Source organism: Bidens hawaiensis, unplaced genomic scaffold, assembly GCF_021521415.1.
Source record: "Bidens hawaiensis isolate Kalapana, Puna unplaced genomic scaffold, B.hawaiensis_p1.1 tig00011963_1, whole genome shotgun sequence".
NCBI lineage: Eukaryota > Viridiplantae > Streptophyta > Magnoliopsida > Asterales > Asteraceae > Bidens > Bidens hawaiensis.
The window spans coordinates 13,636-35,122 of NW_027491961.1; the positions used below are offsets into that span (position 1 = coordinate 13,636).

A 21,487-nucleotide genomic window follows, 5' to 3' on the forward strand; every position below is an offset into this window, starting at 1 on the left:
TTGAATATGTGTATTTGTTGTAATTTATTAGTTTAAGACATCATTTTATGGTTATAAATTTTTATAATTGATTAATAGTTAATTAATTTATGGATTACTTTATATAATAGTAATCAAGTTTTAGATTTGTTTCAATCAGGTTACTGGTGTAAAGTTTTGTTCTATTTAGATCGCTTAACATTTATTTAGTGTTTCAATAATAGATATTTGACATGGATAACAGGTTATCTAGTTTATTTTTTTTTTCAAATATTTTGACATTGCATACTGAACACCTAGGCCTGTAAACGAATCGAACATTCGGTGAATTATTCGTGAACCGTTCGGCGGAAAGTTCGTTTGTGTTCGTTTATTTAATAAACGAACGAACATGAACAAAAAACTTATGTTCGCTTAATTAAACGAACGAACATGAACACATGTTTCGTTCGTTCATTTATGTTCATGAACGTTCGTTTATTTACGTTCATTTATGTCTGTTCATTTTATGTTTGTTTATGTATTAATAGAAAATAATTAAATATTATCTAGATATGTCATCTGCTTAAATGTTTTATATTTGTTAATTTGTGTTCATTTAGGTGTTTTCATTTAAGTTCGTTTATGTTTGTTTGTGTTCAGTTACATTTGTTCATGTATGTTTGTTTATCTTTATTTAGTTATGACGTTCGTTTAGATTTTAAACAAACGAACACAAATGTCCCTTTTTAAATAAACGAACATGAACATAAATATTTGTTCGATTAAGTGTCTGTGTTCTTTTGAAGTTAAATGAAAGAACACGAATGTGCCATTTTTTGTGTTCATTTGATTCATTTACAGGCTTTCATTATTCACATTGATGAATACATCAGTCTCAATCTCTAGGCTTTGCCGATTTTATTTTTGTTCGTTTGTGTTCGTGAACCGTTCGTAAACTCATTAATTTCCTTAATGAACGAACATGAACATAAAATCTCGTTCGGTAAGTGTTCGTGAACCATTCGTGAACGCACTATTTTCTTAACGAACGAACATGAACAAGGCCTTGTTCATGTTCGTTCGGTTCATTTACAGCCCTATGAACACCTATTAGCTTAAAAGAGTGCAAACTAAACACATGTTAACTTAAGAGGAGTGCAAAGTAAATATCTCTTAACTTAAGAGGAATGCGAAGTAAGCACCTCTTAACTTAAGAGGAGTGTAAAGTAGCAGATGTTAACTTAAGATGAGTGCATAGTAAATACCTCTTAACTTAAGAGAAGTGCATAATTGTAATATTGTCAATTTCGGGTTATTTTATATTTGTATTCTTAATGTAAACCCGACCCGTTTTGTATCCCGAACATTTTGATATTATCAAAATGATGAATTTTATGTTATATATTAGTTTTATAGTTGTCGGATCTAAAAAAACACCCTTTTCGGTTCTAAAATGCCCCAAAAACGCTCAAAACGAACTCTAGGGACTAAAACTACCAAAATGAAGACTTGAAAGACCCATTTGTAGTTTGTGCTTTCTTGGGTCTATAACCAACTCATTTTCATGAAACACCTTTTATGAAAGACCCATTCAACTTACCCTATATATACACACCCATCTTCTTCATTTGTGCTTGCTCATTTTCTCATTTCTCTCTCAAATTCTTGAATTCTAAGGTTGTTCTTCATAGTTTGACTCTCAAGGTCAAACTAAGCTAATCTTTCATTTTAACTAACTTCTCGATACTTAAAGCTTGATGTTACAACATATATATAATATACACTCTTTGTTTACCTTCGGTCTTTCATTTCTCCGGTCTCGGCCGGTTGAAATGTCGGGCTAGTAAGGCAAGGTTACATGGAGAACTTTGTAGTCCTTGTTTATATATTTAACAAATCTAACCATATAACTTTTTATACTTGCTTAACTTCTGCATATTTTAGTTTATTGTTCATATTTGTCAAGTTCCATGGTATTGGGTATGTGGTGACCAGCCTCGGTTTCATCCCGAGTTGAGAACCGAACCAAAAACCAAACTTTCGTTTAAAAGCTTTATTGTTAACTTTTTGAATGTAAAACTTGAGTATTATTATTTATAAGTTATTTTACAAGTTCCATGGTAATTGGGTATGTGGTAACCATCCTCGGTCTTATTCCGAGTCAAGGACCGAACCAAAAATCGAACTAAACCGAGTTCACTCGCTTAAGACACACAAGTGTGTTTTTAGCCACCAAAACTCATATTTTTCAAGATTTTATTTTAAATCAATTTTAGTTAATTTCTAAACATACTTGGCATGTCGGTAACCAACTTGATCTTATAACAAGTTCGGACCGATAAAGTCGTATACTCGCTTAACGAACGTTAAGGTTCTTCACAATAGAACTACATACTTGGTTAAGTCTATTTTGATTTTATTGAGTTATCTCATAACATTTATTATTTTGGGAAGTTAACTTTGAGCTTGGTCAGTTATCAAGTCTCGAACCGACAAACCCGAACACTCGTTTAAACCTCGTTTTGGTATTCTTATAACCAAGGGTTTTGCAATATTGCATTTTAACCCACATTATTACTTAACATAGATTGAGTAAAAAAAAGAAAAAAAAAACTAATACCGAGACCCGGTTTTGAGTAAACTTATTTTACAAAACTCGTTTCTTTAATTTCTTAAATATTTACATTTTAAATCCTAAACTTTATTTATTTACTTTATTTGTCATGTATTTTATTTTAAACCCTTCCAAGACTACCTACTAACACAAGACCCGTTTAATATAGGTCTTGCTCGTTAAACCGATCTCTCCGATTATTCACGACACTATCTTTCAAGTTACTTGTTAATGTGAGTACTTTTTCATCCCCCGTTTTCCATATTTCGTTTTGGGGGTGGCATTGCATACTTATTCAAATTCAAATGATTTATACTTGAGTCTTAAACCACAACACTTATTGTATATGTTTGCTTAAATAAATGCTCGATTTGGTGTTATATGCTTTACATGATTATGTGCAAATTCTTGAATGCTAAGGCGGGTAGCCTCATCAAAGTATGATCATACGTTAATTCCGAGTATATATGGCATCCCCATATAGAAAGGTGTCGTTAATGTATTCTTATAGACGGTTTTATTATCTAAATTGTTGCTATTATTTATTGTTTTCATATACTAGTTGTGGATTTCATACTATATACTTATTGTCCAAAACTATGAAAATTGCTCACCAATCTTTGTGTTGACAAACTCTATTTTATGCAATGTTACAGGTTTGATGTTAGCTTGATTGGATTACTTGAAGAAACTTATCATCTTGGCTTTAGGATATTAGAAAATGAAAGAACAAGTTATTTGTTTATCTATCTATTTGGCATTTTGTATGAACAATTGTTGTGTTATTTATGATGATATGGATTTAAATGAGTTGTTTAAATACTGTAACTTTATAGTGTCGTTGTGCAATGAGCAATCATGTCGAGCCTCGACGTTTCCGTCTTCATTGGTTGGGGCGTGACAATAATAAACACCTTTTAACTTAAGAGGAGTTCATAATAACACCTTTTAACTTAAGAAGAGTGTAAAATAAGCATATGGTAACTTAAGAGGAGTGCACGTGTTCACCCCTTACTTAAGAGGAGTGCATAATAAACTTAAATAAGTTGATATCCATGTAAAATATTTAGGATTGAAACACTAAATAAATGTTAAGTGACCTAAATAGAACAAAACTTTACACCAGTGAGCTGATTTGAACAAAATTAAAACTTGGTTTACTATTCTATGGAGTAATCCCATTGATTTATTAACAAGTTATAATTTGTCAAAACCCAATAGATACCAACTGGTTAAGGACAAGTTTGGGACGAGTTTTCGTATGAGTCGCTAGTTACTTTACGAATTGTCGATGATTTAGAGATTGACTTTCCATACTTCCAACAAAGAGAAGATGCTAGACATGAGCTAGGATTTAGTTCTATTAAAGTATCGCTATGTTATTTCTACATGCTTATTACTTTTATTTTATTGAAATGTTATAGTATTTTATCGTGTAGTTTTATTATTTAAATGATTATATTTTTACTAATTAATAAAATATTAAGCAAGTGAAAAAAGTGATTGAATAATAAAAACATTTAGATAAAACCACAACACTTGATTTAAAATGGGGCTTCATTGAACGCATTTTTACCTACGTGACTCCTAGGTGACATTTTAACTAAATAATTGGTTAAAATTAATACGTATAGTCTTATTAACATAAAATGTTATTGGCCGATAATAATCCCAACTGAGTTATTCCGAATGGTGGCTCCAAATTTTAAAAATTGGCTCTCAGTGGGTCCCGGTTAAAAAAAACCTTAATGATGTTAAGTTTTTTCGAATTTCAAACTGATTTCTTAGGACTTTTGGTCAGAATTTAGAATACGAGTTTATTGATGTAAACCCTAGCTCGAAACGATACTCCAAACAGCTTGATTAGTGCTTCAAATCGTGTGTTTGAACTTCCAATGAACAAAAACTAAGTCATTTGTACCTTTGTTTCGACCAAAGTTTACATAAATCGGCTCATATCAGTCTTCCGATAAAAAACCCTAAAAACTCATTTTGAAATTCGGGAAAAAAAAAACTTAACGTCGTTAAGTCTTTTTTAACGGGGGGCGCTGAGAGCCATTTTTATAAAATTTGTTCTCACTAGTGGGAATAAACTCAGTTGGGATTGTTATTGGCAAATAGCATTTAGTTAGTATTATTAAAATCCAATTTGCCTCGCAAATTTGAATGAAAAAAGAAAATGAGGCATGGTTTACTTATCAACGATAATCCACATACATGGTCAGTTAAATAGGCGTGACGACCTAATAATTTGGGAATATACCCGGCCAAATATCACAGAAGCAATTGACAATCTGGTCCAATGATATGTAGTGATGCTTATGACTTGAAATTTTTGAGGTCTCAGGTTCGAAACATAACTCAATGGGGGTTTTCCCATAATGGTAGGTTTTCTCCTTGATAGGTGAGTCATGCATAAAACGTCAAAATCACTATGAATGATTGGCATCCCATTAAGATTCACTCGAATATTGAGGTAGTTTAAAACATCGTTAAAAAAGTTCTATCACAAGAAACGTAATGAACTACATAAGTATAGTTGGTTTTAAGGGTGTCATCCGTAATGGCATGGGTTGATTTGACCATGGCATAGTTGTAACATTCGTAGTGTTTATATCAATTATAAGTAACATTAGTTTAAAGTAGTCTTTTACGCGGCGCAACGATAAAACCCAAGCATTGTATGTCCCGGCTTTGAGGCGGTAAGTCGAGACGAATTCGGTCAGTTTTGGTCATGTGCGTTATGGTATCAGAACTAAAATAAAAAGCAAAACAAAAACTATTTAAAAACTAAGGTGAACCAATGGGTGGCTTCTGTCAGTAAAGCTCGGGCATTGGTAAATCCCGAGTGTTGTCGATCTCGGGTGTTGGGGTAATGAGATTTGGTCAGTCTCTGCCACGTTCGTTACGGTACCGGAACTAAAAAAACTTAAAAACAAAAACAAAATTGATATTCGGCCAGTTTTCGTTACTATACCGATATTAAAACAAAATACGATACGGTTTCATTTAATAACACAACTATCTAGTCCACACTAAAGTTATGTTGAAAGACAAACCATTCTAAAATACACAAAAACATAAATAACACACTTAAAAAGCTTAAACAATTCTATATTCTAAGAAACACAAAAGGCATAACACACTTAAGAAATTGAAATAAACATATCCACAGCTTTAGAGAGTCAAACCCGGGTTCCAAACCGGTACATGCACTTACACTTACAAACAAAACCATCCAACCAAACATTAATCTATATGCCTAATACCAGAACTATTAATACATATACAGGAACAAAAATTACACCCTTTGTGACACCAAAGTTCTTAATTATTCTAATTTATAATATATATCTCCATGATTAATGATGCCAAAGACCAAGATCGAGGCCAAGAACAGGACCATTAGAAGGTGAGTCATTTCGGGTAGGATTCAGGCTGGGTTCGGACTTCCAACAGCCCAACCATATAAATTGTTTTGTTATTTTGTCTCCTTGGATTGGAGCCCAGTGAAACTATTAACCGACGGACATTTTATAAAGATCAACACCATTAAAAGGAACACATGCCTGCATTGAATATGGGATTGTCGGGCGGTCTTGGGTTGGTCCTGGTTATCTAGGCGCGTTCGTTTCATGAATTCATAACATTTTAGAGGAATTGGAATTTGAATCCCCTAACATAGCGACGTAGCGTGTTCGCTTGGATATACAAGTTACTGAAATATGAAACTAATTTCAATCAAATCTCTATGTTCACCCAAATTCAATAATTTTCCACTTTCAAAAAAGTGTTTGAATGTTTAACGTGGTTAGTCGAAATGGGTCTCAGGTTGGAACGGCTTCCACTCACCACGGGTTTGGGTCGAGTTCTAGGTCAGAACGGGATTCGACTCAACATGGGGGCGGGGCAAGTACTCAGGACGAGCTTTGGGTCGGGGCGGGATTCGGGTTTCTGATCATAACGGGTTTCGGCCCGGCAAGGGTTCGGGTCAGGTTTCAGGTTGAAACAAGTTTCAGATTGGCACAAGCTTGGCTTGGAACGAGTTCAGATCGAAACGGAACAAGTTTCGGATAGGCAAGGGTTTTTGCTCGGCAAGGGTTTGGGTCAGGACTGGTTTCTGACGGATTTTGAGTTGGAACGAGTTTCGGATCAGATTGGGTTTCTCATTAAAATGAATTCCCAAAATGACTCGCCTCCAAAGTCATTCCGGTTCCATTTTGAAGCGCCACCACCATTTACTACTAGCAGGAATAAATTGATGTCTCTTAACGAACCAAGACCAAGACCACCTTGCTTTTTATCCGCCACCACTCGATCCTAACAAACCAAAAGAACTTTTCTATTTTCCCAACGTCCTATCTGAAGAGGTAGGTCCCAGCAGAGCCCAGTTGGACCCGCAGGACTCACCTTGAAGAGAGACGTCTGCGCAGAAACCAACTGGATCCGCAGGACCCACCATGCTCAGAGACGTGACGTCCTTACGCGCAGTACGCAAGCTGTTCCCGCAGGAAATGCCTCCTAATGGCGAAGTACTCCACCAGTTCCCGCAGCTGCGGATACAAGCCATCAGGGAAGGCCACCCGCGCAGCAAGGCTACACGCACAAGGCACTTAGCTCTCAAAATAATTCAGTAGTCACCTGAAGGAATGAGCAAAGCCGGGAACAATCCCGCACAAAGGCGGGAGGGGGAATACTCCCGCCCAAATGAGCCAGTCCGTACGATACTGGAGGATCTTTTGTACTGTACCTGACGAGGTATGGGCAAAAGATCTGACCAGAGATACGACAGCTCATTGACAACAGTATGGCGAGCAGCATGCTCTTGTACTGTATGTCACTATTAGCCGCTGCCTACTCACCAACTCCTGTCATACCACGTGCATAGCCTGCAGTTGGTGGAAAAGGAATAGTACACAGCAGGCCTGGTCACTGTCAGCCGCTGCCTACCCACCAACTACCAGCATGGCACGTGCGTAGGCCACAGTTGGTAGAACAGGAATACTATTCAGCCGGCTATACCCTCTTGGAAACCTACCTTCGGCTATAAATACCCCAAATGGTATGATCATCTCATCTTATCTTGTATCTTATATCTTATACCTGATATCTGCTATAGCAATCTCTTAATATACACTTATATTCAAGAGCAATCTAGTCTGATTCTCACGCCGGAGGGTGGTCACAAGGAGGTACCCCCCCTTCTCAGTGACGAGCTCACGGTGTCTGTTTTGCAGGTTATCAGAAGAACCATCTTTGCCGGATCTAACCCCTCGTGGGAAACATCTATTTAACCCCCAGATTATCCGTAATCTGCCCGGGGTAACTTAGTGTTTCTTCATTGGCGCCATCCGTGCATAAAAGCTAGAACTTCATTTCTTTTCAGTTTTTTCAAACTTCTGGAAAGATGGTTAAAGAAACTCCGGTAACCACAACCCCAGCTACTGGGGGGAATACCGGCGACTACACATTTTTTACGAACACTACCCTGGTTACCCAAGCCGGGGTAAGTGCAGTAAATTTTACAAACACTACCCCAGTTACCCAAGCTGGGGCAAGTGCAGTAAATAATCGCTCACTGGGATTCACCGATACCCAGTTAGAGAGACAACGAACGAGGCTCCCCCGCCAAACACTCGATGAAGTTAAAGCGTGGGCGGAAGCACGTCAAAAAGAATTCCAAGCTGAGTTGGATGAACGCTTACGTTTACTCCAACAGGCTGATGAATTCGTAGAGTACTTTGACGATGATTCGGAGGAATCCGATAGTGACGCAAACCCTCGTCATAGGGCGAAAGGGAAGCGTAAGGAAACGGACTCCCAACCGAGAAGGCATTTTGGAGAAACCTTCAAACCAAAAAACGCGGGTGGAAACCCACGTGACTTTTCCAAAGCATTTAGACCAACTGCGGCAAATGCGGGAACGTCCAAATTTGCAAGGGACATTGCGGAAGCAATCGCCCCGAAAAGTGCCAAACAGATGTCCAACATCGGCACTTACGATGGTATATCTGATCCAGACGATCATTTAAACAGATTCATAGCGGGGGCAACCGTCAGTAGTTGGACTGAACCTACGTGGTGTTACATGTTCCAAATGACGCTTGTTGGGGCAGCTAGAGCGTGGTTCGATCGTCTACCGGTCAACCACATCTACGACTGGGCAGACTTCCAACAGAAGTTTAGCCAACACTTCAGCCAACAAAGAAAGTATACCGAAGAGCAATGGACAATCCTCAATTGCATTCGAGAGGAAGATGAATCTTTGCCAGACTTCATCACTCGCTTCAACTCAAAGAAGCTAAGTCTGGGTGATATTAGCGAAGATCTTGTTCGCGCTGCTTTCATCCAGGGCGCGAACGACCCAGAGCTCATCCGCACCTTAACGGGTAGAGATGGCATGCCATCCACATGGGATGCCATCATGACAGCAGCTAAACGCTTTGCGGAAACGGAGAAGCAACTGGGTAGAGATCTCCCCCAGAGCACAAACCTCTACACCCAGAAAACAAGAGAAGACAACGTCCTTACCGCCCGACTAAATAAAAAGCGGAAGCTAGGCATTTGGCAGTCAAGGGTAAACTTTGACACCTCATCCGGCTTGCAACATCGGTTAGGCGGAAGGGATAACGTACAGTCGAACCAGAACTCCAAATGGACGCCACTCACCAAAAGCGTCACCGAGATATTCGCCACTGAGGAGCTCCCATGGCCAAAGGCTCCAATAATCCGACATCGTCACAATGCTGATCGGAGCAAATACTGTGACTTTCACAGGACAAAAAACCACAACACTGAAGAATGCACAGACGTAAAGGACATCGTCGAAGCATTTGTCAGAGATGGGACGCTCGCGCACCTCGTGGCGTAACGAACGCTGAGCAGGCTGACGCGTGTAGAACCCCAGTTGGGGAAAACACGAATAAAATTGCAGCTTCAATGTTGGAGACTACATACTGCGTAAACAACGAGATCCCGAACCAGGTGCATATCGGCTCGATGGCACTCCCATCCCAACAACATGGAAGGGAGCTCAATTACACAGTTTGCATGTAGATCAATTCCAAATTTGTAAAGAAAAGGCCCAGAGCCACTTCTAATGGAAATGATTCTCCTTAGAACATCGATGCTGATGATCTTACATTTATACTTATGAACTTTCCACACGGATATGCCGGTCTTCACCGCATACATAAGTGTGAAAGAAAGTCGTTGCATGGGGAAGGCGGCAAAACCCGCATAAACCCAAAAAACGACAAACCTTCACGCAGGTCAGTTAAAGGTAAAGTTCAGTCATCCCACTAAATGAAAGTGCCGGTCTATCCGCACGAATCATGATAGAGGAAACTGAACACTAACCTATTAACAACCGCGCGTCGAACGGTTAATTTATTCAACACTGATATGCCGGTATTCACCGCATAATTACGTGGAAAGTCGTTGCGTGGGGAAGGCGGCAAAACCCGCATAAACCCAAAAAACGGCAAACCTTCACGCATGTCAGTCATAGGTAAACTTTGGTCATCCCACTAAATGAAAGTGCCGGTCCTAACCGCACAAATCATGATAGAGGAAACTGAACTAACCTATTGACAACCGCGCGTCGAACGGTTAACTTATTCAAAATACTTAGAAAATTTCTAACATAAGGATGAGGAAAACCTCCACGCATGTCAGATGTAGGCAAAGTTTAGCCATCCTACTAAGTGCAAGTGACGGTCTTACCCGCACAATCACGAACGAGGAAGCAAAACTTCAACCTATTATCTACCACGTTCAAAGGTTAACTTATTCTAAACACTTAGAAAATTTCAAAGGAAAAGATGAGGAAAACTTCCACGCAGGTCAGATATAGGTAAAGTTTAGCCATCCTACTAAGTGCAAGTGACGGTCTTATCCGCACAATCATGAAAGAGGACGCAAAACTTTAACTTATTATCTACCACGTTGAAAAGTTAACTTATCTAAGTACTAAAGAAATTAAGTTAAATCAGAATATGCGTGAAATAAACAAGGCAAGGGATTGGCAAATAATCTTTATTCCATCGAAATTCAAATATTACAAAGATTGCTGGGTACATACCCGCATACAAAAGAAGCTATACAAAAATAAAAATCTACTCTAATGGTGGAAAGGGATCTTCAGGATCAAGCTTCAGGACCACTTCCACTTGGACCAGCACCATCAGTAGAGTGTGGCGGTTCAAGGAAGGTCTTTAGAATGGCTAGCCCATCATCAGCAGCAGCAACTTCGTTCACCTTCTCCACCACCGGATGCGGGAAGGCGGCATACTGATTCACTGCTTGGTCATATACAGCTTCAGTATCAACATCATATAAAGGGAAGTTGGAAGGCGGGATGCCTTTCTCAACGAACCCTAGACCAAGCAGGAAGCCGGCCTTTTCCCCATCCTCGTGAGAAGCGTTGAGGGCTGCGCTCATGGCATCGTCGTATGATGTGTCCGTGAAGACTCGATGAACAACCTACAAGAAAAAATACAAGTATCAAAACCTTTTCTATTTACAAAGAAAAGCATGAAGACATTAGGAAGCTAAGCTTACCTGCGACAACGCTTCTCGAAGAAGCCATTCCTTGGTAACCAGAGCCTCCTGGAGGGCAGCTTGAGCTTGGTTACGGGAGCGTTCGGCTTCACTTTTGTTGAGATTGGCAAGCAACACTTCTTTAGCTGCAGCCTCTTCAACGCCCTTTAGCTTCCGCTCAGTATGGTCAAGCACCCCCCTCTGGTCCAAGATCTCTTGGAGCTTCTTGGCGTCTTCCATCGCCAAGGCATCATGAGCCTGTTGGAGCGCCTCTAGTTTGGCTTTAAGTTCCTCATTCTCGAGGCGTAGAGGCTCAGCAACAGCTTCAGCCTTGGTGGCCCTCTCGGTTGCGTTCCGTGCAGTTTCCTTAGCCAGCCGAAGCTGTTCGTTAACAGCTTGGGCAGCCTTGGAACGGGCCTCGAGCCGGGCCTGAACTTCAACCTCGAGGGCCTTGAAGGCCTTCTCCTTTTCCGTTGCCACTGCGGTAAGCCTCTTGTTCTCCTCCCGGACAGCCCGCGCCTGAGCTACTTCTTGAATACGAGCTGCTTTTAACTTGTCGTTTTCACGACAGAGTAGCTCGACGCGCGGCTGCATCCGGGCCAGGAGAATCCGAAGCTCGTTGGTTAGCCTACCCTCCTGGTAGCTAGCCATTGCTTCCCCCAACGCACCACTGGGAGCTGCGTGACGAGCCCACTCCACGCACTCCACAGGCGTGCGAAGGGTTGTTCCTCGGCGGATGTTCCATCGTGGAACATACACTTCATTGGAATCCGACACTGCAAAAAACAAAAAGCAGTTAGGAAAAGATGATATAAAAAAAAAGGCCAAAAGAACCCTACTCACCTGTAGGGTCGACAACAGGCCGATAGCCCCCAAACCCATCACCTGAACCCAAGGGAAATCCATCCAAAAGGTCAGGCAGATGGGAAGGAGGCAGAGGTTGGCGAGAAGCCCCAAGCATACCTGAAGGATCGGCCGTAGCTGCCGACGTCGGAGGAGGCATAGAGGCCGCCGCGGTAGAAACCAGCGGAGGTGAACTCACCGGAGGTGAACTCACAACCGTGGTCGCCGCTGCGGAAGTACCCGCAGAAATAGTCACCGCCGGCTCTGTGAAAGATTCAGTAAATATGGCACTGACAGCCGGCGGAGATGTCATCACAGTTGGAATAGTTGGCTCAACTGGGTGAGCAACTGAACCAACAACTGAAGCAGGCGCAGCCGCCTGGGTCATCGCCTCAGGTAGGTTGACCAAGCCTACCGTCATGGGTCCGGAGGTGCTCCTCCCCGCTCCACCCTGGAATGCGGTAGCATCCACGCCTGCACAAAGAAGATATAAGTATAATGGCGGAAAAATATGAAGTTAAAAAGTAAAGGAAGTTTGTACTTACGGGTTTTCTTGAGCCTAAAAGTGCGAACAGGCGGGGACGAACCCGATAGAGCCGACCTCTTCACGCCGCTCACCGTCGTTGTCCTGGGCTGCTCGGAAGTGACGGTCGTCTCAGCCTCCGGAGCAGTGGTCTTAGCACCACCAGGGTTCCCCGCCACCTCCTCGCTTTCGGTCTCTGAATCAGACCGATGCACCGGATCGGCAGTGGAGGCAACCTTCGCCTTCCCCTTCCCGCCGGCAGCCTTCTTCTTCCGCACCAACAGAGGACCATCTGCGGATTCCTCATCAGAAGATGACAAGATTAGAGGAATTCCAGCAGAGGTTTCAGCATTAAGAGGTCGAGGGTTGAATAACGCCTTACCTGGCCGCGTGGCGCTCAGAATAGGGTGGCCTGGCGGGTAGACCTCCACAAACCGATCCCTCGTTTGCTCCAAGATGGGCAACTCGTTCTCATCGAGAGCACGAGTACCCATCCGAGCGGGACCATCACTCTCCCGCGGCTGCAGGAGAGACTGCAAGTCGTTCCCCTCTGAAAATAAAAGAAACAGTTAGAAGACAAACCTATATAAACAAATAAGACAAAGCATACCGTAAGGGACAGAGTTCAAACCGTATTCGAGGACGATGGGAACCTGTGACGCCTCCTTCCACACCCGGCTCATCCCAAGCATCACCATCCCAGACTCCGCAAAGCGGTACACCGGAGTCTGGATCCGGGAGATCTTGGCGAACCATTCCGCCTCCTGGTAGTTTGGGGCGTGAAGGGCGGGGAGTGCTATCCCATTCTTAAACGTCATCGCTATCGGGACGACACGAGCGGAGATATAAAAAACTCCCTCTTCCACGACCGAAGACTGCGCTCGGTTGCGCAGATCCTCAGCCCCTTGATCCGGTTGACCAAGGTGTACCACCCCTGGATGCACCTCCAAGAATAGAAGGTCATCAACCGGTCAACATGGGGCTCCACGCCCAGAATGAGGCACACCCACTCAAAGTGGCGGATCTTGGCGATCGCCATCGGGTGTACCTCCGTCAGATGCACACCGTGCCTCTCCAAGACACGGTATACAAACTTCGTCAATGGGAACCTGAGATTCCCATAAACGAAGAATGCAGCGTACACCCCTATCTTGCCCTTGGGGGCATCGTACACCGTCTGGTGTGGCTCCAGAAACTCAGGCTCGAACGGCTCGAGCATGAACTTCCGGACGATGTACTGAAAAAGCTCGGCAGGAAGAGCGCACTGGCACTCGCCAGCAGTGGTCTTTTCGTCCTTATCAGAAGTGGACGACGGATTCTCGACGAACACGTCAGACTCCTCGGCAAAAGAAGACATGTTTGGATGTACAGAAAAACGATTTCAGAAGAATGCTCGACGGAATAGTTAGTATTCGCCGGAAATCGTTTAGAAGATGAAGAGAAGTGAAAGTGTGGATTGCAAAGGACCCTCTCCCCCTTTATATACTCATCGCAATTAATGCGATGAATTTAATGCGGAAGAGAGAGAAATCGCAGGTGCAATGAAACTATGACACGTGGCAATGAGCAAGCTGGCAACAGCTGTTGAAAGGACGCGTGCCATTAATTTCGCGGCCACGCGCCCGAAAAATCGCGCCCACGCGCCTGAAAAAGCGCCTGGAATGACCATATACTGTCACGTCGCCATAACTTCCTGCACGTCCTGACACTGTCAGAAGAAACCGTCGGACGACGTTTCAACAGTTTGGACTGTTCTTATCCTTTCACCAACTCTTCAAATTTCAAAATTTCAAAAAGATTCAAAAGTAAGCGGGAAAATACCCCTTACATTGGCAACCAAGTAACTATAAGACGGGTGCGGGTACAGTGTTAAGGCAAAACCCTTCACATACTTAGCACCCGCAGGGAATTGACGCCAGGAATACCTTGGAAGTAAAGTAACCGTAAGACGAGTGCGGGTACAGTGTCGAGGCAAAACCCTTCACATACCTAGCGCTCCGCAGGGAATTGAAACCAAGAAGGATCTTCTGGGCCATGCTTTCGGAAACGGGAATAACATCCCCGCATAGCGGGAACGTCGAGAACTATATTGTTTGAAACTCCAAGATGGAATTGGTGGTTTTAACATAATTGATCACTATGTTCAAAACTACTAAAACCTCATGGAGAATCCACACAAGTGGGACTCAACGCTCCTGACTTGCGAGGAGGTTACAGACCTACCCGCATCATACCCAAAGATCAAGCAGGAAAGTCGGGAATTTCTGCAAGTGACATTAGGACTTCCGCGGGAAGAATCCCCATGGAAAACCTTAAAACTAAACCCTTTTCAAAAACCCTTTGCTTAAGTCCAAAAGTTCACCTCACTTATTAAACATTCATGAGAAGAACATTGGACTGGGGGGACTTGAAGAGGTAGGTCCCAGCAGAGCCCAGTTGGACCCGCAGGACTCACCTTGAAGAGAGACGTCTGCGCAGAAACCAACTGGATCCGCAGGACCCACCATGCTCAGAGACGTGACGTCCTTACGCGCAGTACGTAAGTTGTTCCTGCAGGAAATGCCTCCCAATGGCGAAGTACTCCGCCTGTTCCCGCAGCTGCGGATACAAGCCATCAGGGAAGGCCACCCGCGCAGCAAGGCTACACGCACAAGGCACTTAGCTCTCAAAATAATTCAGTAGTCACCTGAAGGAATGAGCAAAGCCGGGAACAATCCCGCACAAAGGCGGGAGGGGGAATACTCCTGCCCAAATGAGCCAGTCCGTACGATACTGGAGGATCTTTTGTACTGTACCTGACGAGGTATGGGCAAAAGATCTGACCAGAGATACGACAGCTCATTGACAACAGTATGGCGAGCAGCATGCTCTTGTACTGTATGTCACTATTAGCCGCTGCCTACTCACCAACTCCTGTCATACCACGTGCATAGCCTGCAGTTGGTGGAAAAGGAATAGTACACAGCAGGCCTGGTCACTGTCAGCAGCTGCCTACCCACCAACTACCAGCATGGCACGTGCGTAGGCCACAGTTGGTAGAACAGGAATACTATTCAGCCGGCTATACCCTCTTGGAAACCTACCTTCGGCTATAAATACCCCAAATGGTATGATCATCTCATCTTATCTTGTATCTTATATCTTATACCTGATATCTGCTCTAGCAATCTCTTAATATACACTTATATTCAAGAGCAATCTAGTCTGATTCTCACGCCGGAGGGTGGTCACAAGGAGGTACCCCCCCTTCTCAGTGACGAGCTCACGGTGTCTGTTTTGCAGGTTATCAGAAGAACCATCTTTGCCGGATCTAACCCCTCGTGGGAAACATCTATTTAACCCCCAGATTATCCGTAATCTGCCCGGGGTAACTTAGTGTTTCTTCACTATCCCAAAGGAAATCCCATCTTATTTTCCTCCAAATGTTCAAGGCTTTAAATGGAAGAATATATTATTACTAATTATATGAATAATAGTAGTTCTAATCCTAAAAAGTAAAAACCTTGTTCCAGCTCCCAATTTTCCGGCCACTATTACCTCTTCAACACAGGCCAGCCATGAAAATCCGATTAAATAAATTGTGTTTTACAAATTCCTTTTTACCCATCTCTACCGATGTCACCCACTGTTAACAGGGGCGGATCCATAGTTTAAATTGGTGGTTCTCCGGAATCACCCGAGAATAATAATGAAAATATCATAGGAACCGCCTTATAAATTAGAAAGAAACCACCCTATTCACATTATAAGTGTTGGATTAGCTGGTATGTGTTTTTTTTTTTTTTTTAAATTGGTGTCCCTCTCTCTTCCTCATACCCACCCTTGCTACTCTTTCTAGAATTCTCTTAGAGCATTCTCATCCAATCCCTTATTTTTTGTGAGAGATGTTTTTATAATTTAGAGAGTGATTCAAGGTGTTGTGAGTGAAGAGTTTTTATATTTTAGAAAAAATAGTGATTTTTTTGTATATTTGAAAAGTTACTGTTCATCCCTTATAATTTTTTAATATATTTTGAAAGTGGTTGTGAGTGAAAGAAAGAGAAAAGGTAATGATAAAAGGTATAAAAAATATTATTTAATTGAAATGCAAAGAGAAAATGTAGTAAGTTTTAGTGTAACTTTTGGTTTAGAGATAGTGGGTGGGATGAGAATGCTCTTATTTGTTAAATTTTAGTTTCAATTTGTTAGTTCGTTAGTTTTAATTTGTTAGTTTGTATTGAACGTTGCTTGAACCATCGAATCGACCCGAACCTCAAACCAACACGGAATTTTTTATACTCGATTCTATGAAATTGAAATATATAAAAGTATTGCACCACCTGAAAAAAATTCCTGGATCCGCCGCCACTGACTGTTAATTTCATATCCTAACTCTCAATATTGCATTTCTTAATCCAGGTTCCTCAAATTCAACCTCAAACACTGCTTTGGTTTTTAATTCAAATCCTATGGCAGCATCTGTAATTATGTCATAAGTTGCAGATTCCAAAAACCGGCCTTCGTTATCGGAACTCCAGCGTTCTCCGCCATATACATTCGTCGGTCGTCGGGAAAGATAGCATGGCGTGCTTAATATTGCAACGATTGTTTACGAGAGAGCCGATTAGGCTGCATGTAACGGAATGTCCGATGTGTGTTTTCGTCAATTGGCTGGAGAAAACGTAGCGGATGCCGTGGTGTCCGAATCTTAGTCGTTTGAGTTCGAACGGTAGTTGATGATTCGCCTGAGCTTCACGCCATGAAGTTTAAAGACATCAATGATGGCGGCGTGTCTCCGATGAGTCGTTGCAGGGTGGGGGTGGTGATAGTGACGGTGGGGGTTGGGGATGGTGAGGTAAAGCGGGTTTTATTAAAAAATATGTAGGGTTTAATTTGTTATGACAAAAATACCATCCTTCCTAATTTTAAGAAAGTTAAACTTTTTATCTAGAAGAATATATTAAATAACTTTATTACTAACTAGCAAAAGTGTCTGCGCGTTGCTACGGGTTAGCACAAGTTATCGTCTCGTATTGGTTTGTAGTGTTTGGTGTGGTGTGTAATAGGTTTGCATGGCTTGATTGTGCACATGCTTAGTGGCGTATGCATATATATTGGATCGATTATGTTATAAAGTATTGGTACTTAACTTGCTGAAACAAAAAGTTTTTATTTGGTGTTACAAACCGACAAGTAGGAATGTGATGGGAATTAAGAAAACGATAGATATTGATAGACTTAAATAACGGTAGAGACATTATCGATGATGAAGCACTGAATGTGTGTTTAATTCCATAATAATGATTGATCTTAGATGATATATTTGTTAAGTATGATGTATATAGATTTATAATGGGATTTATACTGGATTTCTAATGCAAACGTTGTATTGAATTTGATTGTTTATTTTTTTATATACATGAAGCATTAGACTTATGTGTTAGTAAGAATTAGGAAGTTTTTTTTAGAAATTGATTATGTGATGATTAAATTTTTGAGTTCCCTGCAGGTCGTATATAATTAAAGATCTGAATGTCTTCGAATCGTAGAAGTAATGGCAAATGACATGTTAGGTATATTTATTAGTTTAGATCAACTATGAACATAAAAAAATCCATTGCCTCCTACATTAAACCAAGTAAAACATATAAAACAAAAAATAAACGAAAAAAAAAGAAGGATAATTTCATGAACACAAAATTCTATGTTTACATGATTAAAATAAAGGGGGTGATAAAGCTAGAAAGCCAAAGTTTGTAGGGAAAGAAAATCTTTATTATGGGGTTGTTAGAGTCTCGGTATAAACAATGGCTTGTTGTCCTTGATAGTACAACAAAGGATAGTACGATTCGTCGCCCATTGTTAATTGTGTCTATCTTATTAGTAAATCTATCATCTGATATGGCCATAAACTTGCCAGTTGTGTTGATGTATGTTATGGTAAACCCTAACAGTATAGGCCTTTGGGGGGGGGCATACTTTTGTCCATGTGTGACATGTCATCTTCCATAAATCTACGGTCCAATACAGGAAAGCGTGAGTAGAAAATATGTGGGGCTCGTTGTGAATTACAACCAAATCTCCATATGAGGGTTTTGTTGGAAGTTTTGGAAAGGTTGTATTAATGAATTTCTCCGTGTGAGTATCGAAAGCCAATAACAGAACCCGTCGCCTAAAATATGTGGATTTCACAACAAAGTACAAAACTCCGTTATTGAATGTTTCGCTTTTCCACTGATGGTCCTTTGTGCCCGGTTGATATTCATTTAAGGTTCCAACTATTTTCCAGACCCTTGGTTCTAGTGATTACTTGTATAATTTTGTTTTCTCATGGTTGTGTTTTACATGTAGGAGTATAGATTCATTTGAATGCTGTAAGTACAATTCAAAAGTGTCAAACTGTGTGTTGAAAATGCCTCTAGTTGTAGGTAGAGTTGTATATGCACTTGTTAGGGGTTCTAGATGACCAAGTTTCACAAATTAATATTGATGAACCACTAACCTTAAATAATGCCATAAACTTTATTTATAATAAACTAATTAAAAATATTATTACCCTTGTGTTGTGATAGAGCACGTCAAATACATTACATGTTTGGATAATTTTTTGAATACAAACATACATACATGATAACATCCTAATCAATTCGTAATCGATATAACATAAGTAGCTCCAACTGAAACTATGAACTTGAACATGCTCCCCATAACTGAAACATGCAAACATAACTATGAAGAAGAACAGACCACCTCTTGTTTTTTTGCTCTCCACTTCGATTGTTCTTTCTCAACATTCTTTGCCAATATCTTTGGTTTCCAAATTAGTTGATACGACTAGAAAGAAATATTGATACGACATTAAAAAATATATATATGAACAAAGTAATAATAAACGAACAACCAATATATAGAAAAAGCTTTTGAAAAAAAATAAAGAAAAAATAATAACTAAAACACAAAATTAAGTGCATAAGTTCAAGCAACAACCACTTACACACGTAGAAAAACTTTAATAAAAACCTTATATTAAATATGAGTTTCTAAGTATAAAAGTTTCATTATGTTATGTTCATATTTCGTTAAGGAACAAACAATGACCCTTTTGAAAATGGTCTCTGATTTTCAATGTTTAGAAACAACAAAGAAACTTACCCTCTCAGTTATAATATTATCTTTTTCTCCTCTAAATATGAAAATAAAAATTTCATCAGTTTTCTCTCTTTTAATTTAACTTGTAATCTCTTCAAACCATTTTGAAGGTTACACACTTTGTATGACCTCAATGTGGCCTCCGGTGATGTTATGTTCACAAACATATTTCCGACATTACATTTATTCCCAATATTATTTCATTTCGAATAATAATGATAAAGAAAACAAAGTTAAATGAAAATAATGGTACGATTGGGTTAAACGATATAAAGGTCAACTTTTGTGTTTTAAAAAATTAAATAAAGCACATGTTGGACAAAATAGAGATACATCAGAAAAAAAATATATATGGCATTAGACTATATAAAATATGGGCTAAAAAGTTAATGGATATATGAATTCGGTTAATTTATTTGAACCAAACTGAGAATCTTGAAACCGAAAACTAAATATGTAAAATTCAGCTTATTAGAAACAATTACTGGTAGAACCAAAGGATGACTTTTGTTCATCACCCCTCCTTAATAATATAATAATATAGATATATATTATATGAGCAATATATTTTGATAATAGTTAAAAGTTGAAATAAATAATAATAATAATAACTACACTTTTAAGTTAAAACATGTTGAAGCCATCAAATATTAAACCACGCTACCGTTCTGTTAGAAGCACCAAAGTGACGAAATCCCTCTGTTGTTTGATCGCCGTTGATTTGAACTCTGAAATCTTACTATACACCGAGGCCGCACCGGATAATTTATTGATGATGAAGAAAATATATAAGTCTCAACAATTCGCATAAAGACTAACAAACCCTAGCCATATCGATATCCGTTTCATTTCAACGATTCAATGATTGTTGCTCTTCAGTTCAACTTTATTCAACGATTATTGCTCTTCATTTCTTCAATTTCAATTTTATTCAACGATTATTGCTCTTCATTTATTCAATTTCCATGGATGAAAAATACCAAAATTTAGGGTTTATTGACCAAGGCTCTCAAGGGATCGTATACAAAGCAAAGAACAGACAAATCGGTGAAATTGTAGCAATATAGAGGATTCAGTGTGATGCTGATGAAGACGGCATCTCGGCCACCGCCCTTAGAAGATCGGAATTCTTAGCTGCTCCATGGCTCCGGTCACGTGGTTCGTCTCCTTGATATTGCTTCACTTCGATAATTACCTTTATCTCGTCTTGGATTATTTTGGAACCGATTTGAAGATACACATAGGTTCCGAGCCTGTTGATCCTTCCAAAATCCGAATCATTTTATATCAGTTATGTCAAGGCGTTGCTTATTGCCACAACATTGGAGTTCTTCATCGTGATTTGAAACCAGAATACTTGTTAATTGAACAAAACGAGGGGGATGCGACACTGAAGATAGCTGATCTTGGGCTCCGTAGAGCTTTTACTCTTCCGGACACACCGTATACTGATGAGGTTTTTATCTTCTTCATATTCCTATTTATTTGATGTTAATACTTTTGGTCAGAATTATATTATAATGCCAATTTTTATTTTGTAGATTGTTACGCTTTGGTATAGAGCTCCCAAGGTGTTGTTAGGATCATTTGTTAAGTTCACTGGTGTTGATATATGGGCTGTTGGTTGCATTTTTTGTTAGTATTTGAAGAAACATGGGATGAATCCGGGTCGGATCCATGTTGATGCTCCCCGATCTTCAAGATGAATGAACCCATGACTTTATTTTCTTCTCCGGTTGCTCGAGATCTGCAATGGAATAGTAGGGGAGTGGAGGTGACTACTAAAAGTTTCCTCTTTTTTACAGACACAAAAATATGTTGAAGGCCAAGGGTCCAAAAGGAGATCCTTCAAATGAGAGTTGAAGACCCCTTATATA

At 40.4% G+C, this 21,487-nt stretch overlaps 1 protein-coding gene across 1 annotated transcript; it reads left to right on the forward strand.

Moving 5' to 3' along the window:
• The first annotated feature begins 20,751 nt into the window (after window positions 1-20,751).
• Window positions 20,752-21,250, forward strand: LOC143539654 (cyclin-dependent kinase B1-1-like). The gene is made up of 2 exons (XM_077032910.1): window positions 20,752-21,066; window positions 21,152-21,250. Exons 1-2 carry the CDS (start codon window positions 20,752-20,754, stop codon window positions 21,248-21,250), a joined length of 414 nt encoding a protein of 137 aa, XP_076889025.1.
• Window positions 21,251-21,487: the final 237 nt, after the last annotated feature.

What these genes read in the sequence shown, in the direction of transcription:
- LOC143539654 (XM_077032910.1), top strand. Translation starts at nt 20,752, where the DNA reads ATGGCTCCGGTCACGTGGTTCGTCTCCTTGATATTGCTTCACTTCGAT. An exon ending in ACACACCGTATACTGATGAG is followed by an intron (nt 21,067 to 21,151) that starts GTTTTTATCTTC and finishes TTTATTTTGTAG; the next exon opens with ATTGTTACGCTTTGGTATAG.